Consider the following 20,009-nt stretch of genomic DNA (forward strand, 5'->3'; position numbering starts at 1 on the left):
GAGAATTCTTAAAGTCTCTTTCTCTCAGATAGAGAAAAGGGCATCAGGGTGTCGTCCAAAATGGAGTCTGGCATCTGGCTTCAAATTGGCATCGAGGAAAATGGCTGACTTCTCTTTGTCCGGTGGGTTTAAGTAAGAAACATTCCAAATTCTGCAGGGTCTTCCATTGGAGGGTTCATAGGTTGGCTTCAAATTGTCCAATGAAAATTGTCTTTTACTAGCGCTCATTTATGCATACACTGTCCTTGGAGCCTTGGAACACAAATTGTAACATGGTTTGCCAATTATTTTACTATCTGTACCTTCATTGTCCGCACCTGCAGAGACTGACCTTGTATCAAAGGGGATGAAACCGGCCTAGTACGAAACCTTGGAGATGAGTGTACCAGTCAGCTCTACTGGAAAAATACAACTTCCAGCAAGAATATATGTTTCATTAGTTCAAGGAAAAACCACGCAGTTAGAATTTGAAACCAGGCAACTAGGCCAAAGCCTGTACTAAATTTAAGCTAAGCAAAACAGTTTTCAAACAAGAAATCATGGCATACATTTGCAATTATGACGGATTACTACATTTTCAATACTTCATGATTAATAAAGCTCGTTTACAATGATGGCAAACTACCCCGAGGGCACAATTTCCCTCGTACATTATTTTCTTTACTAAAATCACACTACATTACATGTTTTGATTATACGATATGTATGAATATATGTCGGACCTTCTTTTTCTGCGTCATCAAGAGTCAATGTCTTCACTCTGGGGACCGTCTGTTGTTTTACCTTTGAGGGCAGACCGAAAACATACACAGGCTTATCTCTGACCAGCCGCTGTTCTGTCTGAAGGAATGAATCAGATCATATTGGATTTTCTCTGAACTTCAATCCCGCCCACTCACTTTTCTTGGTGTCAGTGTGTTACCCCTCATCCTAAGGGAACTGGAAGCTCCACTCTTGACAATTATCCTTGTTGAAACCTTTACCTGGGCAATTTTAGACTCTCCTACGTTTCAGACAGAGTGTTACTCAGAACTCTGCAATTATTCATTTCGCTCGTCCCCTAACAACTCTTAAAAAAATACATCAAAAAATTTAAAAAGCGCCTAGAGGCGTTTCTCTTTGTATGGCGTACATCATACATTCCTTTGACAGGTAGTTCTCTTTGCTACTTTTAGTGGAAATAGTTTTTCCCTAATTAACTCCTCGCCCATCAACCATGGGAATCCTAAAGTATTTGAGGGCTTGCCACACTTTAGCACCTCCGTGAGTGAGAAGATATTTGATTTCCGTGCTCGCCCGCTCTTGAGCCGGTCAGTCTGTGAAGGGGTGGGCCCGAGGCTTCGACGGTAGTAACGTAGCATGTGCCTCTGCGGTACCCCGAGCAGTGAGCCGTAGTGCAAGGGTAGCATTATAGAGATACAGCTTTCTAGTTATTCGTCTGTAGATCGATAAAAGCCCCACATAGGGTTCTACGCCTTCAGGCAGATGGCATTTTTATTATTTCCCATGGTTTTGTTTTTTTCAATAAATGCATGATCACTGCTCGCAGAGCGCGCCCGTTCTCTTAGCCCACGTTGTCTCTCTGTGTCCTAGGGGAAGCGCTGGGTCTCGACAAGCCCTACACCGTCCCGTTTGCGCTCTTCGAATCGTACCCTGAAGACTTCTACGTTGAAGGCCTGCCAGAGGGGGTCCCTTTCCGGCGGCCATCGACTTTTGGGATTCCAAGGCTGGAGAAAATCCTCCGAAACAGAAACAAGATCAAGTTTATCATCAAAAGGTATGGTGCTCCTCCTCTTGACTTCTACGTGCATTTAAACTTCTGTGATTTCTGATTGTGCGAAGGCATTCGTGTGTCTATGCTCTGCACCATATTTCAGCATTTCACAATGCCGTGGTTTGTAGTATAAGGGGCACGTCGTCTGCCTATCTGCAGCTAGCAAGCTTTAACTTTCATACTGAGCCGTGACTTTATCAATCTTTTATTAGCTCGTGCCACTTGAAAGATCTGGCGCCCTACCCACCTTATCTTTAACCCCACCTTTGAACGGAACACCTGTTTCATAGTATTTAAATGACTTAGTCGCATGGGATTGGAGATGCATTGTACTTCTTTACACCGAATTTGGTGTTTGTGGCATACGTAGCCGTAAACACACATGCTCTGCATGCCCCTGCCATCTAGTGTTGGGTTCGGACATGTGCAGCTTGTTTTTCTTCCAAGAAATCTTCGAGTCACGAGGTTCTGTGACTCCACCTGTTACTGGTAATACTCATGGACATTGGCCCCATTGTTAGATTGTGTTTTTTTCGCTATAACAATGGCTGTGTCTCCTATCTGGCCTGATCCTTATGCAGCCACCACTGAAGCTAAAATAATCCCTTCTGCCCAAAAGGAAACTAACTTTGGAGGAAGCCCTGGCCATGCCAGCGGAGCCACAACCATAGATGATGCAACAAGACAAAGGTGCCAGTCCTTTGCTACCTCTGACTTGGCCACCACAACCTCATCTTTCCCCTCCGCCCAACCTCCTCTCCACCCTGCCGCACCCCTCCCACTTCCTGACCCTGTGTCTCTCTCACCATAGGGATCCCCACACTCTGGCCTTGGGGGGTAGGGGGTCCAGAGGGGGAGACAGTCCAGGATCCTTTCATGACCCTTATGATGCACATTTCGACCCACAGCCACATGACGACCCATGGAATAACTATGATATGTGGCAAAGGTTGGGCCAACAAGGGGCCCAGCCCCGCCATGCAGTAACTCGCTGATGCTTCCCCTAACCACAAGGGGAAGACTGCAAGGGTTTCTGCCATGGTGGGTGAAAATCACCTCCGATCAATGGACCCTCAACTGTGGATTCTGATTAACTGGGCCAAGTACCTCTTCTGCACTTGACTCTCAGTGGTAGCTGTGGAAGAGCAGACAAAGGCTTCCTTGGGGGGTGGAGCGGGGTGAAAATGGGGGGAGGGGTGAAAATGGGGGGAGGCAGAATGTAGATTTAGCTAAGTTAACACAATTCATAACTCAAACTGCACACAGTATGAACACTAAATCAGTGTCCAGTCCAATACTTACTTTTAGAAAGAAAAAATATATATATTTTATTTCTGATTCTACACATTCAAAGCAATGGTGACATTCATGAGCAACAACACAAACCCTTTGAGGTCAGAGCTGTAGTTGTCATGTATATCCCTTTCCTATCCTCTAACTTCTAACGTGGTTCAGGTTATTCCCCATTCACCGGTGGCCACATCCAGGGAATGTTCATTAATAGGCTGAACACAAGTGTTCCCCTTTGACTTTTCAGGAAGTAGTAAAAAATTTCTATGGTGCCACGGCAGTGAGCCCAATTCTAGTCTCACCCGCTGTGGCAGTGTTGAAACATTCGGCAGTGCAAAGAGTTTAGATTGGCAAAGTCAGGCTGTGCCTGTGGTACAAGCAGCAGCAGGTGAGGGCACCCTCTTTCCAAGCCGCGCTGGCAGCTTTTCCCACCAATTGAAGCTGCCCCCACTCCTGGAAGACGAGGTAAGTCACTCTTCCCCTCACGGAGATGTGTCCAGGCCCCTTCCTTGTGATCTATCACAGCGCACCCTTTTAAGTGTAAAGGGGAAGTCTCTTTCTCTTCCTCCCTTCCTCCAGTGTGTGTCCCACCCAGCTCACAGGAATGCAGCAATACACAAATCCTGGGGAATTCCTCCACTCCTCATGTCTTCACCAGCCAGACCTGAGCTTCCCATAATGGAACCCAGGGTCCTCTATGTAAAGTACCACCACAGGCACACTAGCACTTAGTGTACTCTCACAACACTCATACTCTGCAGTACTGTTACCTCCAGGCATTGCGCTACTACAGATAATCATACTTTCAGCACACACATTCACCATGTGAGCACTGTTCATTACTATAGCCTTTCTTTATTGCACCTCAATGCGCTGTTTACAAAGACACACACACTGTCAGCACACATATTGCATGTGCATGCTGCACTAGACTTCACCCTTCATGTCCTTTACTTCTCCTAAACACACATACCCAGCACAGGCACTGCACAGTCCTACATCTCTAATGTATTGCTCAGAGGCATACTTACTCTCAGCACGTGCTTTAATCCCACATGCACCACAGAGTACTGCTCTATCTCTATCTTTAATAATGTACCCTTCCCAGTCACAAATATATCAAGCACAGTCATTACTCCTGCGCTGTTCAGCTCTCCACATCTACCTGATATAGACAAAGAGTGAGTTAAGCATTCAGCAGCAGAACTTTTAAAAAAGGTGAGTTCGACTGTAAGCCTCACTCCAGTGACACAGGGTAGTAAGGACCTGTTAACTTCTACTGATCACTACTCAGTATCTTGCCACCACTGTACTCATGCTGCTCATCTCTTGGTGAAGGCGATAGTCTTTCACCACTATGAAGGTAGCGCTTAAGGCATCCCACTCGGTCCAACAAGAGCACAATCCATGAGACAAGCCAATGTCGTAGAGCACACACATGATGCTTGTTTACCTGTGACACAAAAGTCAGTATTAGGGCTCCAGACAACAGTGCAGTTGGTTACTTGGGGCAGGGGCACATGCCTTTTACCATGCTGAGGACTTTTCTGTCCCAGCACACAGCTTCTGCCCAGATCATCAGCGCCTCCTTCAGGAGGAAGTAGAGGCACTTATTCACAAGGGGGCCATAGAGCTTATACTGCTCCACCACTATAGCAAGGGAGTGTACTCCCTTTACTTTCTCATTACCAAGAAGGATACTTCTCTCAGACCCATACTCAACCTCAGACCCCTCAAGAAAATACATCCTGCCAGAGCCCTTACATGTGGTGACACTCCAGGGTGTCATCTCTTTTCTACAGCAAGGTGACTTCATGACCGCCCTCAACCTGAAGCACTCCTACTTCCAGATGTTTCACTGGGAGGATCTAGTGTTGATCTGGGCCCACATTTCTCACTCTCTGGAGTGGTATAACATCAAAAACATATTGCAAGGCTGGCCCTTTCTCGACCTAGTGCCTCAAGTGACCATCCGGTGCCACCTTCACCAGCTGGGAGGCACAATTATAGGATTTGCCCATCCAGCTAGAAGATAAGGTGACTCTATGCCACATCTAGCACAAGGTAGTCCTCATTTGAAGAGACGATATGACTGCCATATTCGACCTACAGAAGCACAGCAGCACTCACTTTCCACAGTTGCCTACATTAGTCGAGGCCATTTGGTTTGGGTACTCCATCACAGAGTCTCTTTACTGGCGGGAAACCTACTGAAAGTGAATAACAATTTTGCATACCTTCTGAGAAGGATGCAGCAACGTGCCCATGAATGGGAACACCCGTAAGCCCTACTCTCGTACTTCCATTGGTGGGGATCTCCTGATGTAGACCTCTTTGCCACCACCCAAAATGACCCAACTTCGCTTCCAGGTATCTACACCCACAGTACATGGGAAATGCATTATGGAAAAACTGGTTAGGGATATTTGCCTACTCTTTTCCTCCTCTCCAACTTCTTCCTTTTGTTTGGAGGCTTCTGCAAATATCCCTCACCATCATCCTGGTGGGCCCCACCTGGACCAGACAGTCCTGGTTCACCACCCTCCTCAACCTCTCTGTGGTGCCACGAAAGAAGCTGTACACCTTGCTGGACCGTCTCACTTAGAACCAGGGCACTCTAAGGCACCTGAACCCCTAGCAGCTAAATCTTGCAATTTTTCTCCTGAAGTCTTAGAATTTGGCTAGCTCAACCCACCTCCAGAGTGCATAACCATCCTAAAGGAGGCTTGCATGCCTACAACAAGATTCCTCTTTGCTACAGAATGGAAAAAGGTTTGTGCACTAATGTGTTCCCAAGCACATACCCCTCTCCAAGCAACATTCCAAAACTTTCTCTGCTTCACTTAAAAAAAAAAAAACGGGCCATGCCTATGCATCCATTAGACTTCATTTGGCTGCAGTTGCTTTTCACCTTAAGGACAGGGAAGAATTTTCACTCTTAAGGGTCTCAGTCATTAAAGGTTTTATGGTTCCACCCAGGATGCCACCTGCCCCGCCTGGAATCTCATCTAGAGGAAATGTGGTTGTCTTCCAGCAGATCCTCATCAATAGACATAATCACTGAATAGTCCGCCCACGTGCTGCGATCCTGTACTTACGCGTGGGCGGGACTATTAATTTCTTATGACCATTGATCAATCAATTCCTCTTGAAGGGAACTGGGATTACAGGTGAGAAACGTTTCCTTCTCTTCCAAGGGATCCTCATCTTTAGTCCTAAGCACTGACAGTCCCGCCCATGCACATGGACAGGAAGCCCTGCGCATGGGCCAGACTATTCAATTGTAATGCCTTTGAGGATTCCAGTGGGAGAGAACTGTGATTAAAGGCAAGTTATTTTTCCTTTATTTTGTGGTGTGGCTGTGAGACCTCGCCATGTAATAAACTCACAACCCTATCTTAGATCCAGTAAGGCTTGTCTGTCAAACCTTAGCTCAAGCCTGATTAGCTGTGGCTTTGAGCAGTTAGGCTTTAATAAAGGAACAAGTGTAAATCATTGAAACACCACCAAAACAATTGAACAAGAAAGACAAGATTCTCCGTAAATCTGAGACTAATTTATAAAAATGGTAAATAATTTGTATAACTTTATAGGCAGCAAAACGAAAAAAGATTCACCAGAGGGTTTCAGAGTGATAAATAATTAAAAGAAATAGTAGATCACAGCTTTTCACGTAATCACATTTAAGCAATGACAAATTCAATTAATTTGATACTTAGAAACCTACTGTTGAAAGGCTAGCAGACCCAAGTGCAGTGTTACAGGTTGAAATCTCCGCCTGCTAACTTCTGAATGGGAAAACTAAAGCTGGTACTTCAAGGTATCAAAAGGATCAGTGCACTAAATCTGATTTAGTGGTTACATCGAATTTAATGTCACTGGCGAGCAAAGTGCAAGTTTACTAATTTGCCACTTTGTTGCCCAAGGTTTCCAGTGCTTGTTTGCAGTTGCACACAAAGGTCTCGCCTCAAGACCGCCTTCTGGCCTCCTGTGAAGAAGTGTAACCAACTTCCAGGAAAGCCTACAAAGAATATGCTGGGGGAGCTGTTATCTGCTCTTAGCAGGAAAAGCTACTTATAGTGTGAGCCCAAAAAGCGGGCCTTAAAAAGGAAGCCCCCTTTGATGAGCAAATGGCAAGCACACACAAGAGGGACTGCTCCTTTGTCTAGGTATACAGAATGATATCCAAGATAGCATGGGGAAAACACTGGTCATATCAGTTTTCCGGTAGGTGTGTAACTCAGAGGTAGCCACACCCCTAGGGGGAGCTATTAAGCACCACACACCAAGAGAAGGGTCCAGCCCTCGAGAGTGGGCAAAATCGAACACTCTGGGATAGTTAGATGACACACTTCATAGGAAGTTGTCACCACTGCATTAAAGAGGGCTTTGGTGGAAATTAAACCCCTGGACTTTTGCTGGACCAAAGAGGACTTCAATTGACATCGAACCCCTGTGGCCACCCCACCATGACCATGGACTGAGGATTAGCCCAGGAAGTCCTGAGTCAACTGCACAGCATCCTTAGGTATTTTCAGCATCCTGTATCCTTTGCATCAATACCACTTCAGAGAAGTCAATGGCAAGCTGCCATTAATGCCGGAACTGGACTGGAGACTGCTGCTTCTTGGGGGTAACTGTTCTTTGGGACCTTGTTGGTCCCCCTGACCTGCTTCCTGCCAGAGGTGGTGCTGGAGCTGGCCTACCAAAGTAAAGAAGTGACTGCATTCAACTTTCAAAGTGTTCTTGAAAACGTTTCTTAGTGTCAAATTTGTTGAATTTTTCATTGCTTGTTCACGGTATTTAGATCTCTGTAACTCCCTGGTGGACCTGTTTTGTCTTGGTCTTTAAAACTTCAAAAAATACAGTATTTTGTACAAATTGGTGTCCAACTTTTTGAGAGTTGTTACTTTTTTGTCCAGTTGTTTTGTTGTTGTTTAAATGGTTTACACTGGTTACTTTGTTTCAGCCTGACTGCTAGAATCCACAGCTACCCAGTGTTGAGCTAAGGTTTGACAAACGAGCCTGCGTGGACCCTAGGCAGGGTTGTGGGTTTATTAGAGTCTGATGGCTTAACTTGCTCCGTTACCTACTGTAAGGCCTGTTGATCTCCTTCTTTCTGAAGTAAAAGACTAAGCTAAAATTCACATACCATTAGGAACTGATCTGACCAGACCATAGGGCAGATGGAGAGTGCCACTGTTGTTATAAACAGTACTCGCATAGGGTCCATGATGTGACCAGCTGTTTGTGAGGGTATTGATTATCTGCTTTAAGCCACAGTGATTCAAATGGCTAAGAAGTTGTTTTACCAAGGGATCACCTTCGTCATCGAAATGAATTTTCAAATGCCTGAAAAAAAACATTTTGTATAAGAGGTTAAAAGCTGTGTCCGCATATCTCACAACAAATTGGGCCCAGAGGTTAATATATTATCATTATTGCCAGAGGTTAATTACGATTAATTACAAAGTGTATCACCATTAGTTCTGAGTCTGCAGTTGTGATTTTATTGCAACTAATGATATTCATGGAGTCTTTGTAAATTAAGGCAATACCGCCACCTCTTTTTGGATTGGGGTGATCATGTCTTGAAACAATGTTATTTCCTGAATTTCAACAGCATGTGTCGGCCAAAATCTGATGTTAATGTAGCCTAATATGTTATATCAATGAACACTGCCCTTATCAAATTTAAAATTCCATTTATCTAAAGGCGTGTTAAAGAGAATCTTCATGTCGCATACTACCTGAAGTAAGTGAATCTCTAAAGTGTGGTTGTGATTTATCTAGCTGTGGTGTAGAGAAGGTCTTCTTCTTGACCAGCACACCCCTTTCTTTTGAACTTATGTTCTAATATAGGATCAATCATTAAGCGTAGGTGACCAACATGCAGAAAGCTCTGCTGTATTATAAATTCTAATCCCCGGGTTATCTGAGAAATAAAGTGTTCGATGGCATCTGTCGCTGTAGATACACATGGTATGCATGAGCTCGCCATCTGGTGTTGGGTCGGAGTGTTACAAGTTGTTTTTCTTCGAAGAAGTGTTTTCGAGTCACGGGACCGAGTGACTCCACCTTCTGTGCTCATTGCGCATGGGCGTCGACTCCATCTTCGATTGTTTTCTTTCCGCCATCGGGTTCGGACGTGTTCCTGTCGCTCCGAGTTTCGGAACGGAAAGATAGCTGAAGACGGAAGATTTTCGACGGTATCGTTGCGATCCGGTTAGAGATAGACACATACAACGACGCGTTGAACATCGAAGCGCTTCGGTGCCCTTCGGGGTAGATTTCGGCACCCCGTCGGGGCCTAGTCGGCCCGACCGCGTGGAGGACAACGCCGATGGAACGGACCCCGTTTCGATTCTGCCCCGAATGCCACAACAAATATCCTTATACGGACCTACACTCGGTCTGTAATCTGTGCCTGTCACCCGAGCACAGCGAAGAATCCTGTGAGGCCTGTCGGGCGTTCCGGTCCCGAAAAACTCTGCGCGACCGTCGAGCGAGAAGACTGCAGATGGCGTCCACGCCAAAAGAGCGTCGACAGTTCGAGACAGAAGAGGAACAGGAGGAATCCTTTTCCATCCAGGATTCAGACTCCGACGAGCTACACTCTACAAGAACTGTGAGTAAGACGTCGAGATCAAACCTTAAAAAAGGAAAGAAGGCCCAGGGGACGCCACTGCCAACCGGCCATGGCTCCACCCAAATTCTCGGTGACCAACAATCGGCACCGAAAAAGGCCCATTCAGTGTCGAGATCGTCCGACTCCGGTCGAGACACCGGCACGCAGCCTCCTCGAGACCGAGAGAGTGCTAAACAGAAGCATCGACACCGAGAGTTCGGTGTCGACACGGATCGACGCCGAGACAGTGGCGCCGAAGACCATAGAGGCCCAGAATTTTCGGCACAGAAAAAGAGGAAGGTTACCTCGGAGCCGAAAAAACAATCGACAGGGTTTTCGGAGCCGAAAAAAGCGACATCAGACCCTGTTTCTGGCTCCTACACTGAAGAGCATTCTATGTCTTCTCAAATGAAGAAACATAGATTTGAACAAGAACTGCAATCCACTGACGTGGATCACACGCAAAAGCGTATCTTTATTCAGCAGGGGACTGGGAAGATCAGTACCCTTCCACCTGTCAAACGAAAGAGAACGCTTCAGTTTACTCCTCAGCAACAAACAGCACAAAAGGTAACACCTCCTCCCTCGCCTCCACCTGTAACTCCGGCTTCGCCAACTTACACCCCGTCACATTCGCCAGCTCACACCGCCATGAGCCACGATGACCAAGATCAGGATGCGTGGGACTTGTACGACGCACCAGTGTCTGATAACAGCCCAGACACATACCCAACTAGGCCATCACCACCGGAAGACAGCACAGCCTACTCACAAGTGGTGGCTAGAGCAGCACTATTCCATAATGTGGAACTACACTCGGAACAAGTAGAGGATGATTTTTTATTTAACACCCTCTCCTCAACCCACAGCTCCTACCAAAGCCTGCCGATGCTCCCAGGCATGCTACGCCATGCAAAGGACATTTTCAAGGAGCCAGTTAAAAGTAGGGCAGTGACGCCTAGGGTGGACAAAAAGTATAAGGCGCCTCCTACGGACCCTGTATTCATCACCTCTCAGCTGCCACCAGACTCTGTGGTGGTAGGGGCTGCCAGAAAACGGGCAAACTCACACACTTCTGGGGATGCACCTCCCCCAGATAAAGAAAGTAGGAAGTTCGATGCAGCCGGGAAGAGGGTTGCTGTCCAAGCAGCAAACCAGTGGCGCATCGCAAATTCACAAGCGCTGCTAGCGCGATACGACAGAGCCCACTGGGATGAGATGCAGCATCTCATTGAACATCTCCCAAAAGATCTGCAAAAAAGAGCAAAACAGGTTGTTGAGGAGGGTCAAAACATTTCCAACAATCAAATACGCTCCTCCATGGATGCAGCAGACACGGCCGCAAGAACCATTAATACGTCGGTTACCATCCGTAGGCACGCATGGCTCAGAACGTCTGGATTCAAGCCAGAAATTCAGCAGGCAGTGCTTAACATGCCAGTAAACGAGAAACTTCTGTTCGGTCCGGAGGTCGACACAGCCATAGAAAAGCTCAAGAAGGACACTGACACTGCCAAGGCCATGGGCGCACTCTACTCCCCGCAGAGCAGAGGATCTTATAACACCTTCCGCAAAACACCTTTTAGAGGAGGGTTTCGGGGTCAGGCCACACAAGCTAGCACCTCACAGTCCGCACCGCCCACCTACCAGGGACAGTACAGGGGAGGTTTTCGGGGCCAGTATAGAGGGGGGCAATTTCCTAGGAATAGAGGAAGATTTCAAAGCCCCAAAACCACTACCAACAAGCAGTGACTCACACGTCACTCACCCCTCCCACACAACACCAGTGGGGGGGAGGATACATCAATATTACGAAGCATGGGACAAAATAACTACAGACACATGGGTCCTAGCAATTATCCAACATGGTTATTGCATAGAATTCATGCAATTCCCTCCAGACATACCACCAAAATCACAAAATTTATCAAAATACCATTCACAGCTTCTAGAGATAGAAGTTCAAGCACTACTGCAAAAAAATGCAATAGAATTAGTACCAAGCACACAAATAAACACAGGAGTTTATTCACTGTACTTCTTGATACCAAAAAAGGACGAAACACTGAGACCAATTCTAGACCTCAGGGTAGTAAACACATTCATCAAATCAGACCACTTTCACATGGTCACACTACAAGAAGTGTTACCATTGCTCAGAAAACACGACTACATGACAACCCTAGACCTCAAGGACGCATATTTCCATATACCAATACATCAATCACACAGGAAATATCTAAGGTTTGTATTCAAAGGAATACATTACCAATTCAAAGTATTGCCTTTTGGTTTAACAACCGCTCCAAGAGTATTCACAAAATGCCTAGCAGTAGTCGCTGCACACATCAGAAGGCAGCAAATACATGTGTTCCCGTATCTAGACGACTGGCTAATCAAAACCAGTTCGCTCACACAATGCTCAAACCACACAAATCAAGTCATACAAACCCTCTACAATCTAGGGTTCACCGTCAACTTTGCAAAATCAAACATTCTGCCAAGCAAAGTACAGCAATATCTAGGAGCCATAATAGACACGACAAAAGGAGTAGCAACGCCAACTCCACAAAGGATCCACAATTTCAACAGGGTCATTCAACACATGTCTCCAAACCAAACAATACAAGCAAGAACAATACTACAGCTCCTAGGCATGATGTCCTCATGCATAGCCATTGTCCCAAACGCAAGACTGCACATGAGGCCCTTACAACAGTGCCTAGCCTCACAGTGGTCTCAAGCACAGGGTCACCTTCTAGATCTGGTGTTGCTAGACCGCCAAACTTACCTATCGCTTCTATGGTGGAACAGTATAAATTTAAACATAGGGCGGCCTTTCCAAGACCCAGTGCCACAGTACGTAATAACAACAGATGCTTCCATGACAGGGTGGGGAGCACATCTCAATCAACACAACATAAGAGGACAATGGAACATACATCAAACAAAACTGCATATAAATCATCTAGAATTATTAGCAGTTTTTCAAGCACTAAAAGCTTTCCAACCAATCATAACCCACAAATACATCCTTGTCAAAACAGACAACATGACAACGATGTATTATCTAAACAAACAAGGAGGAACACATTCAACGCAGTTAAGCTTGTTAGCTCAAAAAATATGGAAGTGGGCAATCCACCATCAAATTGGTCTAATAGCACAGTTTATTCCGGGGATCCAGAATCAGCTGGCAGACAATCTCTCTCGAGATCACCAGCAAGTCCACGAATGGGAAATCCACCCACAAATTCTGAACACCTACTTCACACTCTGGGGAACACCACAAATAGACTTATTTGCAACAAAAGAGAACGCAAAATGCCAAAACTTCGCGTCCAGATACCCACACAAGCAATCCCAAGGCAATGCCCTATGGATGAACTGGTCAGGAATATTTGCTTACGCTTTTCCTCCTCTCCCTCTCCTTCCTTACCTAGTAAACAAATTGAGTCAAAACAAACTCAAACTCATTCTAATAGCACCAACGTGGGCAAGACAACCCTGGTACACAACACTGCTAGATCTGTCTGTAGTACCACACATCAAACTGCCCAACAAACCGGATCTGCACAACCAACAGATCAGACACCCGGACCCAGCATCGCTGAATCTAGCAATCTGGCTCCTGAAATCCTAGAATTCGGACACTTACAACTTAGCCAAGAGTGTATGGAAGTCATAAAGCAGGCCAGAAGGCCATCCACTAGACACTGCTACGCAAGTAAGTGGAAAAGATTTGTTTGGTACTGCCATCATAATCAGATACAACCACTAGAGGCAACTCCAAAACATATAGTAAATTACTTGCTCCATTTACAAAAAGCAAAGCTAGCCTTCTCTTCTATTAAAATACACCTTGCAGCAATATCTGCATACCTGCAAACTACATATTCAACTTCCTTGTATAGGATACCAGTTATCAAAGCATTCATAGAAGGGCTTAAAAGAATTATACCACCAAGAACACCACCTGTTCCTTCATGGAACCTAAACGTGGTTCTAACAAGACTCATGGGCCCACCTTTCGAACCCATGCACTCTTGCGGAATACAATTCCTCACCTGGAAAGTTGCCTTTCTCATCGCCATTACATCTCTAAGAAGAGTAAGTGAAATTCAAGCGTTCACAACACAAGAGCCTTTTATACAAATACATAAAAATAAGGTCGTCCTACGACCTAATCCAAAATTTTTACCAAAAGTTATTTCTCCATTCCATCTAAATCAAACGGTAGAACTACCAGTATTTTTCCCACAGCCAGATTCTGTGGCTGAAAGAGCACTACATACATTAGATGTCAAAAGAGCATTAATGTACTACATTGACAGAACGAAGAACATCAGAAAAACTAAACAGCTATTTATTGCATTCCAAAAACCTCATGCAGGTAACCCAATATCAAAACAAGGTATAGCCAGATGGATAGTTAAATGCATCCAAATCTGCTACCTTAAAGCAAAAAGACAACTGCCCATTACTCCCAGGGCACATTCAACAAGGAAAAAAGGTGCTTCAATGGCCTTTTTAGGAAACATCCCAATGCAAGAAATATGTAAGGCAGCCACTTGGTCTACGCCTCACACATTCACCAAACACTACTGTATAGATGTGCTATCCGCACAACAAGCTACAGTAGGTCAAGCTGTATTAAGAACTCTATTTCAGACAACTTCTACTCCTACAGGCTAAACCACCGCTTATGGGGAACTAACTGCTTACTAGTCTATGCATACCATGTGTATCTACAGCGACAGATGCCATCGAACTGAAAATGTCACTTACCCAGTGTACATCTGTTCGTGGCATCAGTCGCTGAGATTCACATGGACCCACCCACCTCCCCGGAAGCCTGTAGCAGTTCAGAAGTTACCTTCAATTTTGTACATTTGTATATATATTACTTAATCCTTTAATAGGTACATACTTACATTTTTCATTGCGCGGGCACTATTACTATAGTACAACTCCTACCTCACCCTCTGCGGGGAAAACAATCGAAGATGGAGTCGACGCCCATGCGCAATGAGCACAGAAGGTGGAGTCACTCGGTCCCGTGACTCGAAAACACTTCTTCGAAGAAAAACAACTTGTAACACTCCGACCCAACACCAGATGGCGAGCTCATGCATACCATGTGAATCTCAGCGACTGATGCCACGAACAGATGTACACTGGGTAAGTGACATTTTCATTTATAGTTAACTGCCCCTAGTCCTTGAGGGGTACACCATAGCTAAGCCACTTGGCTGTCCAAAAAAGACTTTACACAAATAAAATATATATTTTTTTATTTTACTGGTCCAAGTGGTGTCTGCAATATTAGATTGGTAAATAAAAATATATATAAATGAAAATAAGAAATAATGTTTAGGTTTGCTCCTAAGTAGTGTATCTTCCATTTTTTTCTGGTCTTTAAAATTCCCATTCCTGAGCCACCATGTCAGTGTCTACCTGCTAGATCTGTTGGGCAAGTATTAATGGGCTAAGCAGACACAAATTATGCGCTGTCTTAATGACCCCAAGCTGGAAAACCTGGATTAATTTCAGAAATACCCAATAGAGATGTTCTCCTGGATAAACAACAACGTTCTGAGAATTGATATGAACAAAAAAAAAAAACTTCTGGTAGTTGGCACACATTTTGCACTATGGTCTTCCTCTTGATGGCCATCTGAAATGGGCTCTCTACCCAAGCCTGTTCATCCAGTTCACTGTTTGAGGTTTTACTTTGACAGTGTTCTCTCCTTCTCACACCAAGTAAGTAAGTAAGTAAAATTCCATCGGCCTGCTTATGTCATGTGAGGCTTTTGCACAAGATTCTTCAATATCTTCCATCTTAAGCCAGGCACTCCATGGTCCAAGCAGTTGTCATATCTGTACTAGAGACAGATTAGTCAGCTAATAATTTCGTAAGCGAGAACTAGTTATGGTGATGTTGTAATAAATATAGCAAGTTGTAAATAGTTCACAGATGTGTGTGTGTATATATATGTGTATATATATAAATGGTATTGTTTTCAAAACACTTGGAGAATTGTACAGTAACTTAAACAAAAATGTAGAATTTCAACTAATCTGTTAAAATATGGCTTATTCTTTCACAGGCCCGACATGTTTAGTTCTGAACTGAAAGACGTTTCTTTAGTCGTCTTACAAAGTGAGTAATCTTCCATTGAGACACCTAGAACAGCAGTTTTGTGCTCAACAGCAAATGGTAGACGTGTTTCAAAGTTAAAGAAATTGTGTGTATTAGGAAAATGTTTGTGTGTATATTTACTTTGAAATTCTTCTATGATGCATTCTCGACCTAGAGACAGGACAGCGCTTTACAATTACAAGTCAAACTGCAAGTGTTTAGTGGGATGGGTAATTTTTTTTCTTTGAGTAATATCTGTCCATTTATTTATTACACATACATTGTTTCCTTCATGTAGAAAGTAAAAGGCTCGCTACTTGTCATGGTGTGTTTTGGTAAAGCATGCAGGGAGAATTAACAGATTTGTAAAATTCACATAAGTGGCAGTAAGGTTTTACTCACGAGATCATGCCATTTGAGCAAATCTGTGCTGAGGCCAAAATTGGACACACCTGTTGACTAACAATGTTTTAAGAGCTAAGAAGAGTGCTAACAAATATTCCACCAAACGGCTAATTGTAATGTCTGTTGTTTTACCTTGCTCGTTTCTCCCACTTACCTGTAGGAAAAATCAATGCATCCCGAACAGCTGCAGCTTCAGTGAATACTGCTGCTGGTGTTGAAGAACTTAACATCATTCAAGTCACTCTTCCAGGTAAAACCGTTTATGGCTTCACTGCCCTATTTCCTTTATTCTGCTGGAGAATCCGACACCTTTGAAAGAGCATGTTTTTATCTGGTGGGATTTGTGGTCTCTAGTTTTTACATTTCTATATATTTAGTGTGAACGAAGGGGGAGGGGAGTCTCACTGAAATTCCAGGTAGGTCCATGATGCTACTCAAAACCAGGCACCCCAAAACAGCAGATCTTGATAAAACAATTAAGGAAACAAGAAACTCTAGTTTGTGATTCATTGGAGGGGCTGAGGAGACAAATAGTCTTATAGAATGCCATTTTACCAGCACAGACTTGAAGAGGTACAATATGGCAGTCGTGTGTGCCGGTGCAGACCTCCCACCACACTTTACTAGTCTCCTGTTATAAATCATTTGTAATTTCCAACCTTGCCGAGAAGTACCCTTACCGGCCAGATCGGAAATTGCAAGTTATGTGGTATTCTTGCTCCCATTTGTCATTTGCACATTGTTTTAATTGTGTCCGTCCGGGATGAACTCTGACTGCTAAAGTTGGGCTTGCCCCCATGGCCCTAGGCAGTTGTCTTCCACCTCTAGACTACAGCGAACCTCCTCATTTTTGGGGTTCACTATAAATGTGCCATAGTCACTGGACTCCTTCAAAATGCTCCAATTTATCCAAGCCATTCATGACATAATGCAGTTTCATGTTTTCCCCCCTAATTGAGAGTCCAGGATATTATGGATTTGATACCGATATTTCAACCTCAGCTCCAGCATCCTGGATCTCATTGAGGATGACACTCAGGCTGCTGGGACTGATGACCCCCTGCATCCTGTTGGGTAGTACACCCTGTGGTGTATATGGGGCCCTTTAGTGAGATCGGAAGTCCTAGGGGCACAGCATCAGGTAGGAATTCTCTAGTCATGTCCACATTTTCGAAGAGACTGCAAAAGACCTGCAGTGGCAGTTACTGGATCAGACTGGGTCAGCAGCAGACACCTATCCTTACCCCACCCAGAGCTAACAGTGGTGACTGATGTGTCGCTTCTAGGTTGAGTTGGCCACTTACAGGAGATGAAGATCAGGCGCATCTGGTCTCTGGCAGAGTCCTGGATCTAAATCAACCATCTTGCGCTGCAGGCCATCCAATTGGCGTTGAAGGCCTTCCTACCATCCATCAAAGGAAGCCGGTGCAGGTACTCATGGACAACACTAGCGACATTTGATATTGCAACAAACGGCGGTGCAAGGTCTTGGACTCTTTGCTAGGAAGCACTACGCCTCTGGAAATGGCTGGTACAGCAAGGGAATTTCGTGGTGGTACAAAACCTAGTGGGATCTCTGAATGCCAGGGCAGAGAAACTCAGCTGGCAAATCCTCACACATCTTGAATGGGAGTTGCACCTGGATGGGATGCAAAATATTTTCCATAAATAGGGAAAACCTTGGCTTGATCATCTCATTGTTCCAGAAATGTGCAATGTCAGCACATTTGCAAGTCGGGAGCTTCCAAGGCGCTTCTCTCTCTCGGAAATGTGTTCCATCTAAAGTGGAACTTGGGATTACTGCACACTTTTCCACTGATATCACTCCTGCCGTAAGTTCTGAAGAAGATGTTGTGTATAGCGCACAATTCGGGAAAGCTGTATGCTAGCAGTGAGCCAGGTCAGGCTAGTGAAGAGTCAGGTCTTCTGTTATGTGCTGAATTCAGGAGGAGGATGCTCTGATGTGCCATGGAAGGTCATTTCAGGCTTTACGAGCCAGGTAGGAGAAGGCATGACCTCAGATCTGGTTCTGCATTTGCAAGCGGTGTATGCGAGCAGAAGTCTGGCTGAGCAGAGGTGGTAGGTTAGTGGAAGTTTGTCATGGTTGAGATACAATGGTCAAGTGTTGTGTGAGGCTTTCTATGCATGGATGAGGAGTTTGAAGAGTGCTTATTTGTGGATTGGGAGCCAGTGGAGTTATAAGGTGAGTGCGGAGTGGAGGTTGAGGGTGAGTCTGGCTGCAGAGTTTTGTATGGTCTGGAATCTTCTAGTCAGCTGAGCATCGATTCCAGCATAGATTGTGTTGCCATAGTCCAGCTTGCTGGTGATGAGGGCTTGGGTGATAATTCTGCGACTGTTGGTGGGGAGCCATTTGAAGATCTTCTTGAGCATCTTTAGTGTATGGGAGCAGGAGACGGAAAATGCATTCACTTGCTGGTCATGGTGATTTAGTTGTTGATTACTATTCTAAGGCTATTTCTGTGGGCTTCCAGGAGGAGTGTGGGTCTGCGTTTGTCAGGCCACCAGGAGGAGTCCCAGAGAGAGGCGTGACTGCTGAAGATTAATACTTTTGTCTTTTCTGTATTGAGCTAGAGGCAGTTGGTTTTCGTCCCTTTGGCGACGTCTGTAATTCAGGCAGAGACATGGGTCTGGGTGTTTGGCATCTTGTGGGAGAGGGAGAGTATGAGCTTGGTGTCAGCATGGGATATGATGATGATTCAGTTTTGCTCATGATGCTGGTGAGTGGGGTCACGTACGAGTTGAACAGAGTGGAGCTGCATGAGGGTCCTTGTGGATCTCCACAGACGAGGTTGATGGCATTTGAGATGAAGGAGGCCAGGCTGACTGACTGGTTGCAGCCTGTCAGGAAGGAGCAAATCCAGTGAAGTGCTTGGGTACGAGCTTGGTGCAGTCGTTGGATAGGGGTTGGGTGGGAGAGGGTTGTTGAAGGCTGTGGAAAGATCCAGTAGATTGAGGGCTGCAATGTCACCTCTGTCTATCATCATCCGGAAGTCGCCCATGGCGGCGATGAGGGCGGTCTCGGTAATTTAGGCCCAAATCTAGATTGAGTGGTGTTGAGGAAGTGGTTGTCAGTGAGAGGTGGGTGACTAGGCATTATTTCCCCATTTTCATCATCTTCCCCATTACTTTTCCGACACAAGGAGACTTTTTCATTAAGGAGCCCTGGGAAGGGCATGCTTAGACCCCTTCCCCAGAGCCCTGAAGGCCAGGGGATCCCTACCCTTACCCCCCCACGGCTGGATTTCATTCAATGGGGCACATGACCCTCAAGTCCACAACCCCCAAGTGTCAAAGGAAGGGGCCTGGGATCCCAGTGGCATTGAAGGCAGGAGGAGCGCCGTCGTGCTGTTCCAAGAATGGGGGTGGGGGGGGGGCTGTTATCCCAACTGCAGGCTCTGCAGATTAAAGGGACCTTCCATCTTCCTAGTTCTGTGAACTGGGCTCTTTTCCACTTAAAAATTTTCCAAGTAAAGACACTGGTCAAAACCAGGTTGCTGTTGAGCTCTGCGTCTGTAGGTGCAGACTATCTAGGAAACAACTGACATCAGTGGGCACAAGTGGCACCTATATGCAGTCCAACACTTCACTTCTGGATCAGAATGACATCAGTGCGGAGCAGCACAGGGCCACCAACCGGCACACAGTGGTAGTGCTAAAATGTTCCACGTACAGTCTGACACCTGAGGAATGTTAATAGCTGAGGAATCTGCGCTTAGGTAGAGAAGCTACCAGAAAGAGCAGTACAGAAG

At 45.3% G+C, this 20,009-nt stretch overlaps 1 protein-coding gene across 2 annotated transcripts in view; it reads left to right on the forward strand.

Annotated features, from left to right (window-relative positions):
- The window catches only part of GTF2I (general transcription factor IIi), a 1,115,084-nt gene that overhangs the window by 946,682 nt on the left and 148,393 nt on the right, over positions 1-20,009 (forward strand). For both annotated transcript variants that reach the window (XM_069226909.1, XM_069226910.1), the window contains 3 exons: positions 1,594-1,777; positions 15,803-15,855; positions 16,400-16,489. In XM_069226909.1, coding sequence (XP_069083010.1) covers positions 1,594-1,777; positions 15,803-15,855; positions 16,400-16,489 — 327 coding nt within the window. The remainder of the gene's footprint in view (positions 1-1,593; positions 1,778-15,802; positions 15,856-16,399; positions 16,490-20,009) is intronic.

This window comes from Pleurodeles waltl, chromosome 3_2 (genome assembly GCF_031143425.1).
Source record: "Pleurodeles waltl isolate 20211129_DDA chromosome 3_2, aPleWal1.hap1.20221129, whole genome shotgun sequence".
In the NCBI taxonomy this organism is placed as follows: Eukaryota; Metazoa; Chordata; class Amphibia; order Caudata; family Salamandridae; genus Pleurodeles; species Pleurodeles waltl.